Consider the following 13,097-nt stretch of genomic DNA (forward strand, 5'->3'; position numbering starts at 1 on the left):
ATGAGAGTGTATACTCTCGGGCTCAGTTGTGCCTGCAGGACACTTAGTTTGGATGCCTGAGGGACGCTGGATTCTCTCAGGTATGATTCGAAGCAGACCAGCCAGTGTTTAAAGTCTGCGGCTGAGTTTGCTGCTCGTGGGTTCAGGTCCAGGTACGGCGGTCTGAGGGCTCGCAGCCAAGCTGGCTGGTGTGGCTGTGCTCCTGGGAGCTGCGCTGGTGGCTCCTCCGCCGGTTGTGACTCGTTGTCGGACATCATTAAATTTAGTCAATAAAATTGATATACCTATCAATTCCTCCAATAAAAGGCGAAGAGTTACGAAGGTGACTAAAGGTTTTTATTGACTAAATAACAGAGCCCACTCTCGTGGGTGATCCGATCCAAGCAGGAGGAATACCAGCCAGTCGCTCACCTTTATACCTGGCCTGGTGGGTGGAGCCAAGGCGGAGTCGGCAGTGGTCATCCCAGGTATAGCAGTGTGGCAAGAGGCGACCTCGTACCGTGATACAATAGTGGTCAGTGATACAGTTATAACGAACAGTGGTGAACAGTGCTAACTACTAACAGTGATACGATAGTGAACGTGGTTTACCACACGTAAGGATGAGTCTGATCTTGAGGCGGATGATGCTAAGAGCACATTGGTTCTTAGTTATGGGTATCTGGCAATCAATGCTCCACCAGACCTTTGTTTATCGCGAATAGAGAACCACATTCTGCCAGTGTTAAGTGACCAACTCAGCCAGCTTGGACAGGGGGTAAAGGAAGGATCCATGGACTTGACTCTGACCTTGAGCCTGATAAAGACCGTGACTCTGATAGCCAGAGCAGTGCAGTCCAGCAGTCGGACATTCCCCTTGAATTTCAGCAGGAAAAGTGAGCTACTGAAGTACATGCAACAACTTATCGAGGCTGAGCCCACAGAGCTGCTGCAGACTCCGATTCGGCAGTTGGCAATGAATGCCTGCCTTCATCTTGTCCAACTGAACCCACGGTTAAATGAAGCTGATAACTGCCAGTTAATTCAAAGCTGCTTGAGGAGTATTTTCAGTTTGGTTCCTGTGGACCCCAACCAGGCCCAGGACGGGACACCTGCTAACCCAGGAGGAGGAGAGACTCTTTACACGGAAAGTATGGCTGCTCTATACAGTCTCCTCAAAGAGGTTGTGCTTCAGAACCTGTCCCCTGAGGGTCTCCAGACCATACACAAATATTTGGAGAAGTGGATGATATCACCGAGGGGTCACGAAAGAGAGCGAGCAGTAGACGTGACCTCGAAGCTGCTGACATTCTACTGGCAGGAGCGTGATGTTGATAATATAATGGCACCGATTGACTTGGGGGCTGTAGTTGGTCAGCTGCTGCCACGATGTGTTGACCCCTTGCTCCCCATACGGCAGAGGGCAATGGACAGTTTGTACATCCTACTGAAGATCCAGGCGTGTTATGAAGGTGTGAATCTCGATGAGCAAATTGAGCAGGAACAGGTTCTGCAAAGAATTGGCCAGCGATTGGCGAGCACAGACACCACAGTCCTCTTTCAAGGATGCTCCGAGCTCGCAGATCTCATTTCCCAGCACTTGCCCCGGGACCAGCTGGCCAACCTGCTCTTTATGCTCTTCAAAGGGCTGGTTGACCACCACCCCAGCTGTTCCAATACAGCTGCTATTATAATGAAAGCTGTTGTTAAGAGACGTGGCCCTGAGCTGGAGGATCAGCTCCCAGAGACCCTCGAGGCGCTGCACCTCCAAATGCTGGCAATCAGACAGAAGGAAGTGACACTGACTGTGATAGAAACCTTCACTCTCCTCACTTCCCAGCACCTGCCAGCTGTTGTGCGTTGTCTCAGGTTCCCCGTGGACGAGCGCACCATCGCCATCTGGCGCTCAGTAGCAAAGAAGACCCAACTGGCTTTTTCATCATTCAAACAACTGATGCAATACATGAACAGATCAGTGCCATTGAATGAAAGGAGCCATTCAGAGACCGAGGATGAGAGCCCTGATGCTCTGGCTGTTTTAAGCGCTCTGTACGAGATGGTCTCAGAGCCAGAGTCTGCCGAGGTTGTTAACGCCTTATATTCTGAGTTATTCGCTGCTCTATTAAATCATCTCAGTTCCTGTATCTACATGAATTTGCCTTTTGACTTCATTCCTTGCTGTGAATTGGAGCTGTCAGAACATCGATCAGCAACACCAATGTGCAAAAGCCGAGAGCTTTGCCTGTCGTCAGTGAAGACTCTCAGGGCCTTGCTGAATCGAGCGCACAATGAAGTGGTTGTAGATTCCGTCCAGGAGAAGGGAGGCTGGGATTTGATGTTGGACCCACACACCTACCACAAGGGGATCGCTCTGCTCGCTCGAGCGATGAGCTTATTCAATGAGCACCAGCTGGTTGGGATTGTGCTGGATCTTGCCCCTGTCCTGTCAACTACACAGGAGGGTCAGAAAGCCACAGTGGCTGCCTTCTTTGCTGAACTTTTAAAATGTTCATTGACCTCCCACGCGTGGCTCACTAACATCCTGGTGAATAGTTTGCTCACGGGTCTACTTGATTCGACTCTGGCTGTCAGGCTGCTCTGTGTTCGAGGCCTGGGGAATATTCCGATTGGAGTACCTGGAGTGATGGAGAGACACGCTTCAGACCTGTTGGCTGCAATGAGCAACATACTGCAGAGCAAGGAGTACCATGAGGAGGAATTCATGATTGAAGTGACATCAACTCTCTCAAAGCTCTTGGACCAGCTGAGTGTCAATGCTATCAGACCCTTTTGTATTGATATCGCAAAAGGAATTCGATGTTGCTTTGAGTTCAATTCCGCTCAGGTTCGTGCTGCCGCATTTACTGTGTTTGGCACTTTGGCCACATGTGGACATGAACATTCAAGGGCTTCCTTTATGGACGAGATCCACCTGAACCTGGTCAGTTTGTTGCTAAACCTGGATGAAGAGAGTGAGGAGGTCCAGAGGGCCTGTCTTTTAACACTGTGCTCAGTCGCCCCATATATCGGCTCACAGAGGGTTTGTGGAATAATTCAGGAGCATTCACGGGAAGGCAGCCTGAAGTATGAGGAATTTTTGAACGTCCTTTCCTTAGAGCTCATCAAAGATTTCCCCAGGAGGATCAACTCGTATAAAAAGTGCTGCAGGTCCTTCCTACACATGGGGCCTCGTCTCCGAGGGGATGCGGTCTTCTTATCAGTCGTCCTTTCTCAGATTCCACCGGAGCCGGCCCGGAGGAGGACATGGATCGAGAAACTCTGTTGTTTAAGGATCCAGCGTGGACGATCCAACTCAACTCGACAGACTCACCGATCCTTCTCCACCTGTTTCAGACTGTGCTGGGAGATTCTTGTTGTAAATATGTTTATTCATAATTTGTAAATATGTTTATTCTTAATTTTACCTCTATTATGAAATAAATAGCAATCCTGTTCTGACCAATGGAGTTCCCAGTGGATGGATTCGATGCTAGACGTGTGACCGGGCAGGACCTCCTGCATCAGCTACCATTGCATTCATTCTCATTTGTTTATTGTGCTCGGGCTCCCATTAGGAGGTGTTGAAGGAGGGGAAGTAAGAAATTGTAATCTGCTGCTGCATTTAAAGAGCTGCAGCAACATAAAAGGGTCGGCCCCAAAATTGAAAAAGGGTCCTTGTAGATGCAATGGATGGGAATAAGCTTCATCACAGGTAATTAATTACCGGTGAGTTAACCAGTAATGCACAGGAGGGGCTGCCAAACCATTCGCACCCCTTCACTTCCAGCATCGCCTTCCCTCGTAACCTTCCATGACTGAATGCACTGCAAGTCTCCCATGATTTGTACCATTAATCTTAGCCCATTAACAGCAAGAACATAAGAAATAGGAGCAGGAGTAGGCCAATCGGCCCCTCGCGCCTGCTCCGCCATTCAATAAGATCATGGCTGATCTGATCCTAACTGCCAATCCACTATCACAGAACCATCTCCTGAATCTAACAGAATTAGACACACGAAATAGGAGCAGGATCAGGCTACATGGCCCCTGGGCCCGCTCCACTACCCACAGGGCCATGACCGATCCGAACCTAGACTCATGTCCAAATTCCTGCCCGCTCCCCTTAACCCTTAATTCCCTTTACTTCTAGGAAACTGTCTATTTCTGTTTTAAATTTATGTAATGATGTAGCTTCTACAGTTTTTTGGGGCAGCATATTCCATGGACCTACCACCCTCTGAGTGAAGTAGTTCCTCCTCATCTCAGTTTTGAAAGAGCAGCCCCTTATTCTAAGACTATGCCCCCTAGTTCTAGTTTCACCCATCATCTGGAACATCTTCCCTGCATCCACCCGATCCAACCCCTTCACAATCTTATATGTTTCAATAAGATCGCCTCTCATTCTTCTGAACTCCAATGAGTAGAGTCCCAATCTACTCAACCTCTCCTCATATGTCCATCCCCTCATCCCCGGGATTAACCGAGTGAACCTTCTTTGTACTGACTCGAGAGCAAGTATGTCCTTTCTTAAGTATGGACACCAAAACTGTACGCAGTATTCCAGGTGCGGTCTCACCAATACCTTGTACAACTGAAGCAATACCTCCCTATTTTTATATTCTATCCCCCTAGCAATGAAAGCCAACATTCCATTGGCCTTCTTAATCACTTGCTGCACCTGCATACTAACCTTTTGAGTTTCGTGCACCAGGACCCCCAGATCCCTTTGTACTTCAGTACTTTCCAGTTTCTTGCCATTAAGATAATAACTTGCTCTACGATCTTTCCTGCCAAAGTGCATAACCTCACACTTTCCAGTATTGTATTCCATCTGCCAAATCTCTGCCCACTTACTTAGCCTGTCGATGTCCCCTCGAAGGTTTTTTATGTCCTCCTCACTCACTACTTTCCCTCCCATCTTAGTATCATCTGCAAACTTTGATATGTTACAGTCAGTCCCCTCCTCCAAATCATTAATATAGATTGTAAAGAGTTGGGGACCCAGCACTGACCCCTGCGGAACACCACTAGTTACTGATTGCCAGTCTGAGAATGAACCATTTATCCCAACTCTCTGCCTTCTGTTAGATAGCCAATCCTCTATCCATGCCAGAATATTACCCCCAATCCCGTGATTTTTTATCTTAAGCAATAATCTTCTGTGTGGCACCTTGTCAAATGCCTTTTGGAAGTCTAAATACACTACGTCCACTGGTTCCCCTTTATCCACCCTATATGTTACTTCCTCAAAGAACTCCAGCAAATTTGTCAAACATGACTTCCCCTTCATAAAATCATGCTGACTTTGTCCTATAAAATTATGATTATCCAAATGTCCTGTTACTGTCTCCTTAATAATGGACTCCAAAATTTTACCTACCACAGATGTTACCTGTGAGAAAATGTCATGGCAGCCAGCTACATATCAGACTAGTTTACTTTCTTATACCAGAAAGTCACTTTTAATGAAAGGCAGGGGAATTTCTCTAAGTGCTTCTGAGAAAGAAGCCCTCACAATTCTGGGCAGGCCAATAACAGAGGCAGTGGGAGATGTGCAACTGAGAGAACAGGTTGGTTCACATCCTCCTCCCTCTTATACTCATGCAGCGTACATTAGAGGGTCAGCAGATCCCAGGCTCTCCCCCCCCAGGCAGAATGATGAGCAGTTTAACTGCCATAAAATCCCTGCCTCCATCATTGCCCGCTGTGTGGATACGCACCATATTCCATTGGAAGGTGGATGTGCAGAATTTGAGGTTGCTCCTCCCACAGCCCAGTCCTGGAAAACAACCGAGCCCTGGATACATGAACCTGAGCTCAAGCCCAGCTCTGTGCACCAGACGGACTCGTCAAATGCTCGCGTCTGTTCCTAACGGAGAGGTTCTGGCAGATGAATCTGACTCCCCCATAGATGGTCCACCCTCCCTACCCATAATTGCTTCACCTTTAGACTACAAATCCACGCCAGCACAGATCAACTCTTAATCTTTTATACTCAAGGGAATACCAGCCTAGTCTCATATAATCATAGAAACTTAGAAGGAGGCCATTCTGCCCATCATGTCTGTGCTAGCTGAAAAAGAGCTATTCAGCCTAATCCCACTTTCCAGCTCTTGGTCCATAGCCCTGCAGGTTACGGCACTTCAAGTGCATATCCAAGTACTTTTCAAATGCGTTCAGGGTTTCTGCCTCTACCACCCTTTCAGGCAGTGAGTTCCAGACCCCCACCACCCTCTAGGTGAAAAAGTTCTCCTCAACTCCCCTCTAATCCTTCTACCAATTACTTTAAATCTCTGCCCCCTGGTTATTGACCCTTCTGCTAAGGGAAATAGGTCCTTCCTATCCACTCTATCTAGGCCCCTCATAATTTTATACACCTCAATTAAATCTCCTCTCAGCCTCCTCTGTTCCAAAGAAAACAACCACAGCCTCTCCAATCTTTCCTCGTAGCTAAAATTCTCCAGTCCTGGCAACATCCTCGTAAATCTCCTCTGTACCCGCTCTAGTGCAATCACATCTTTCCTGTAATGTGGTGACCAGAACTGTACGCAGTATTCTAGCTGTGGCCTAACTAGTGTTTTATACAGTTCAAGCATAACCTCCCTGCTCTTATATTCTATGCCTCGGCTAGTAAAGGAAAGTATCCCGTATGCCTTCTTAACCATCTTATCACCTGTCCTGCTACCTTCAGGGATCTGTGGACATGCACTCCAATGTCCTTCTACACTTCTCACTGTCCTACCATTTATAGTTTATTCCCTTGCCTTGTTAGCCCTCCCCAAATGCATGACCTCACTTCTCCGGATTGAATACCATTTGCCACTTTTCTGCCCACCTGACCAGTTCATTGATATCTTCCTGCAAGTCTACAGCATTCTTCCTCACTGCCAACCACACGGCCAATTTTTGTATCATCTGCAAACTTCTTAATCACACCCCCGACATTGAAGTCTAAATCATTGCTAGATACTGTGGCGGAGCCACCAAAGGACTCAGAGCGGTTGTACATAATTCCTTTAACAGCAATGTAGTTACTGCATGTGTCTGTACCTTTAATTACACTGTTTAACTGTACAATGTCTAGTTACCTTTACAGCGCGGTTTCAACGTGATGATGCTGATACACTATCAATTCCTCATAAAAGACAGAGAGTTAATTAATAGGCTTTTATTAGCAAAGAACAGAGCATGCCTCTCGTGGTTGCCTGGTATCCAAAAGGGCAGGGGGCTGCAGAGCAGTCACCTTTATACCCGGGCATGTGGGCGGAGTCAGCTGAGGCATGCATAGGCACAACAGTGTGCAACAACAAAAACAACAATAACAAACAGTGGTTTACCACATTCACCCCTTGTTTAAAATGGAGTCCGGCGGGGTGAAGTGTACTAAAAGTTCGTGTAAACTAAAAGTTCATGTAGTTAAGTCTATCAGGTGGCCTTGTATGCCGTCCTGATCGTCGTAGCAGCGGCGGTGATGATGCAGCATCCAACGCCGAACCTGGCGTCTCGTTGATGAGAGGTTGCGTAGTCAATGGCGGGTCCTGGGGCTGCGGCATGCCGTCTACAGGGGTCGGGGTGTGGGTAGTGGTGGGTGGCGATGGTGGTGTCTCAGGGGCACCCGAAGGTGCGAGGTCTCGTGTGGAGACAGTGTCCTCCCGCCCGTCCGGGTACGCTACGTAAGCATACTGGGGGTAGGCGTGGGTAGTGGTGGGTGGCGAAGGAAGTGTTTCGGGAGCACCCGAAGGTGCGAGGTCTCGTATGGAGACTGTGTCCTCCCGCCCGTCCGGGTACACCACGTAAGCATACTGAGGGTTGGCGTGGAGGAGGCTCACCCTCTCGACCAGGGGGTCCGTCTTATGGGACCTCACGTGCTTCCGCAGTAGGACGGGTCCTGGAGAAGTCAGCCATGTCGGTAACGAGATCCCCGATGTGGACTTCCTGGGGAAGGAGAACATTCTCTCATGAGGGGTGGCATTGGTTGCTGTACAAAGCAGTGACCGAATGGAATGGAGCGCCGCAGGGAGGACCTCCTGCCAGCGAGAGGTCGGAAGGCCCTTAGATTTCAAGTTTAAAAGGACTGCCTTCCACACCGTCGCATTCTCTCTTTCCACCTGGCCATTCCCCCGGGGGTTGTAGCTGGTGGTCCTGCTTGTAGCAATACCTCTCGTGAGCAGGTACTGACGAAGTTCGTCGCTCATAAAGGATGAGCCCCTGTCGCTATGAATATAGATAGGGAAACCGAACAAGGCGAAGAGGTCATTCAGACATTTAATGACCGTGGTACTGGTCATGTCTGAGCAAGGGATGGTGTGGTAAACCACTGTTTGTATTCCACTGTGTACAGGCCTGGACATGCCTCGGCTGACTCCTCCCACAAGTCCTAGTATAAAGGTGACTGCTCCCCAGCCCTTTGTATTCTGGACCGGTCGACCACGCGAGGCAGACCTTCATTCTTTTGTTAGTAAAAGCCTTTAGTTACTCTCTTAACTCTCAGTCTTTTATGAGTAATTGATAGCGCATCAATTTTATTAACAAAATTTTTATAATGGAGAAGATCCTCACACCAGCATGCCTGGACTTAGATCATCGGGAGGCGGACTCATCCACCAAGTTTACTCACTGGCTTAAGTGTTTCGAAAAATTCCTGACCGCCTCCGCAGCAATCAAATCGGACGAGGACAAACTGGATGTCCTGGCCTCCAAAGTGAACCACCGAGTGTACTCGGTCATCCAAGACGCGACCTCGTACGCGGACGCTATCAAGCTCCTCAAGGACCAGTACACGCGCCCAGTGAACGAAGTGTACGCCAGGCACCTTCTGGGGAGTCGTAAACAACAACCTGGGGAATCGACCGTGGAATACCTTCAGGCACTGTCTGTGCTTGGCCGGGCCTGTGGTTGTAAGGATGTAAAGGCCGCCGTGTACACAGAGGAACTTATCCGGGACGCTTTTGTAGCGAGCCACAGATCCAATTACACCCGACAGCGACTGTTGGAGCAGAGTGACCTCGACCTCAACAAGGCCTCTGAACTCGCACTATCATTGGATGCAGCCTACCGAGGCATGGATGCCTACTCCTCTGCACCGTGGACGCCGCGGGGAATGACAGCCTGGGACACGGTAGGACCGCCTCATAGCGCCGTGCCACCCCAGCCACACCCCAGCAACGGCCCAACTACCGCAGCAGTGTCCCAAGGCCAGACAGCAGTGCCCCAAGGCCAGAAATGCTACTTCTGTGGCCAGGCAAAACACCCCAGAGCGCGCTGCCCGGCGAAAAACGCGATCTGCTCGGGCTGCGGGAAGAAGGGACACTACGCTAGCGTCTGCAGGGCCAAAGCCACCCCGAACCCCAGCAGCGCCGCGTGTGGGCCATGCGGGCCGCCATCTTGGGCCTCCCCGGCCATGTGCGAACCACCGGTACAGCAGCCATTTTGGACGCCTCCAGCCACATTGGGATCATGGACGCCGCCATCTTGGACAACAGCCGGAACACAGCAGGCCCCCAACACCGCCTCATCTGATACCCGCAGCGACACACCGACCCCTACGCTGGCATCCGTTACACTGGACCAAGCGAGACCGCACCAGCTGGCCAGTTCCACAATGGACATTAAGGTAAATGGTCACGATACAATCTGCCTTTTTGACTCTGGGAGCACGGAGAGCTTCATCCACCCCGACATGGTGCGGCGTTGCTCTCTCCCAGTCCTGCCTGCGCACCAGCGGATTTCTATGGCCTCCGAGTCCCAGTCGGCGGACATCGGCGGCTACTGCGTGGTGACACTCGTAGTAGACGGGACTGTGTACGATCATTTTAAACTTCTGGTCCTGCCCGACCTCTGCGCTGCCGTCCTGCTGGGGTTAGATTTTCAGTGCCACCTTAAAAGTGTTACGATGGCGTACGGTGGACCCCTACCCCCACTCACAGTCCGCAGCCAGCAGCTTCCAAATTGCCCGCCGCGCACCAGGTGCAACCTCTCCACACTCAGAGTCACCCCCCCCCCCACTGTTTGCTAACCTCACCCCCGACTGTAAGCCCATCGCCACAAAGAGCAGGCGATACAGTGCCGGGGACAGGGTTTTCATTAAAACCGAAGTGGAGCGGCTCCTGAAGGGATTATTGAGGGCAGCACCAGCCCCTGGTGAGCCCAGGTCGTGGTCGTTAAGACCGGCGAGAAGCAGCGCCTGGTCATCGACTACAGCCAGACAATAAATCGCTACACCCTGTTGGACACCTACCCACTCCCCCGCATAGCTGATATGGTCAACCAGATCGCGCAGTACCGCGTCTTCTCGACCATTGACCTGAAATCAGCGTACCACCAGCTCCCTATCCACCCTGAGGACCGCCAGTATACTGCCTTTGAGGCAAACGGCCGCCTCTATCACTTCCTTAGGGTTCCCTTTGGCGTCACCAACGGGGTCTCCGTCTTCCAAAGGGAGATGGACCGGATGGTAGATCAAAATGCGTTGCAGGCCACTTTCCCATATCTGGACAATGTGACCATCTGCGGCCGTGACTTGCAGGACCATGACGCAAACCTCAAAAAATTCCTCCGCACCGCCCAACTCCTGAACCTGACATATAACAAGGAGAAGTGCATATTCCGCACAAACCGCCTCGCCATCCTTGGCTGTGTTGTGGAACACGGAGTCATCGGCCCCGACCCCGACCGGATGCGTCCCCTTATGGAACTCCCACTGCCTCAAGGCCCTGAAGAGGTGCCTAGGGTTTTTCTCCTATTACGCCCAGTGGGTCCCCTACTATGCGGACAAGACCCGTCCGCTGATCAAGTCCACCTCTTTTCCCTTGACGGCAGAGGCCCGCTTAGCCTTCCACCGTATCAAGGAGGACATTGCCAAAGCCACCATGCACGCAGTGGACGAATCCATCCCCTTCCAGGTGGAAAGCGACGCGTCCGACTTTGTCCTGGCCGCTACCCTCAATCAGGCGGGGAGACCCGTGGCCTTCTTTTCACGAACCCTCCAAGGCCCGGAGACCAGACACTCCGCTGTTGAGAAGGAGGCCCAGGCGATTGTGGAGGCTGTGCGTCATTGGAGGCACTACCTGGCCGGAAAACGATTTACCCTGCTCACTGACCAGCGTTCAGTTGCTTTCATGTTTAACAACAAGCAGAGGGGCAAAATCAAAAATGACAAGATCTTGAGGTGGAGAATCGAACTTTCCACCTACAATTACGAGATCTTGTACCGGCCCGGGAAGCTCAATGAACCCCCGGATGCGCTATCGCGTGGCACCTGCGCCAGCGCGCAGATCGATAGACTGCGGGCCCTCCACAATGACCTCTGCCACCCGGGGGTCACCAGGTTCTTCCACTTCATCAAGGCCCGCAACCTGCCTTACTCTATTGAGGAGGTCAGGACCATGACCAGGAACTGCCAAGTCTGCGCTGAGTGCAAACCGCACTTTTATAGACCAGACAGGGCCCACCTGATAAAAGCCACTCGCCCCTTCGAGCGCCCGAGCGTTGATTTTAAAGGGCCTCTCCCCTCCTCCGACCGCAATGTGTACTTCCTCAATATTATTGATGAGTACTCCCGTTTCCCGTTCGCCATCCCCTGCCCGGACATGACCAGTGCCACGGTCATTAAATGTCTGAACGACCTCTTCACCCTGTTCGGTTTCCCCAGCTATATCCATAGCGACCGGGGCTCATCGTTTATGAGCGACGAACTCCGTCAGTACCTGCTAACTAGGGGTATTGCCACAAGCAGGACCACCAGTTACAACCCCCGGGGGAACGGACAGGTGGAAAGAGAAAATGCGACAGTTTGGAAGGCCGCCCTGCTAGCCTTAAAGTCTAGGGGCCTTCCAACCTCCCGCTGGCAGGATGTGCTCCCCGATGCGCTCCACTCTATTCGGTCACTGCTCTGCACTGCCACTAACGCCACCCCTCATGAGAAAATGTTTGTCTTCCCAAGGAAGTCCACATCGGGGACATCGCTACCGCCATGGCTGACGTCCCCAGGGCCGGTCCTACTGAGAAGACACGTGAGGACCCATAAAACGGACCCCCTGGTCGAGAGGGTCGACCTCCTCCACGCCAACCCCCAGTATGCTTACATTGCATACCCGGATGGGCGGGAGGACACAGTCTCCATAAGAGACCTTGCACCCTCGGGGGCCGCAGTAACCCACTACTCACTACCACCCCCCCCCACGATCCGATATCCAGCCCCGGCAGGCCTGGGCCCCGCGACCCGCTCGACATCTACGAGGACGACACGCCGGTGCCACAGCCTACGCAGGACTCGACGCCGGAAGCTCCACTACCCCTGCCGTCGCCACGCCGATCACAGCGGCAGACAAGACCTCCGGAGAGACTCCAATACACTAACTTTTAATACACTTCACCCCGCTGGACTCAATTTTAAACAAGGGGTGAATGTGGTAAACCACTGTTTGTATTCCACTGTGTACATGCCTGGACATGCCTCGGCTGACTCCTCCCACAAGTCCTAGTATAAAGGTGACTGCTCCCCAGCCCTTTGTATTCTGGACCGGTCGACCACTCGAGGCAGACCTTCATTCTTTTGTTAATAAAAGCCTTTAGTTACTCTCTTAACTCTGTCTTTTATGAGTAATTGATAGCGCATCAGATGGCAAATGGGAAACGGGAGTACTCATCAATTATATTGAGGAAGTACACATTGCGGTCAGAGGAGGGGAGGGGCCCTTTAAAATCGCCGCTCAGCCGCTCGAAGGGGCGCGTGGCTTTGATCAGGCTCGCTCTGTCTGGCCTATAAAAATGCGGTTTGCACTCGGCACAGATTTGGCAGTTCCTGGTCAAGGTCCTGACCTCCTCGATGGAGTAGGGCAGGTTACGGGATTTGATGAAATGGAAGAACCTGCTGACCCCCGGGTGGCAGAGGTCATTGTGGAGGGTCTTCAGTCTATCGACCTGCGCGTTGGCGCATGTACCACGTGATAGGGCATCTGGGGGCTCATTGAGTTTCCCGGGCCGGTACAAGATATCGTAATTGTAGGTGGAGAGTTCGATTCTCCACCTCAAGATCTTGTCATTCTTGATTTTGCCCCTCTGCTTATTATTAAACATAAAAGCTACTGAACGCTGGTCAGTGAGCAGGGTAAATCGTT

General features: G+C 51.2%; 1 protein-coding gene across 1 annotated transcript; it reads left to right on the forward strand.

The window, feature by feature from the left end:
- Positions 1–772: 772 nt before the first annotated feature.
- Positions 773–3,382, forward strand: LOC147107248 (maestro heat-like repeat-containing protein family member 1). The gene has a single exon (XM_086007379.1). The coding sequence runs from the start codon at positions 773–775 to the stop codon at positions 3,380–3,382; it is 2,610 nt and encodes an 869-aa protein (XP_085863505.1).
- Positions 3,383–13,097: the final 9,715 nt, after the last annotated feature.

This window comes from Somniosus microcephalus, chromosome 14, assembly GCF_052327205.1.
Source record: "Somniosus microcephalus isolate GS21.2 chromosome 14, FLI_Smic_1.0, whole genome shotgun sequence".
Lineage (NCBI taxonomy): Eukaryota > Metazoa > Chordata > Chondrichthyes > Squaliformes > Somniosidae > Somniosus > Somniosus microcephalus.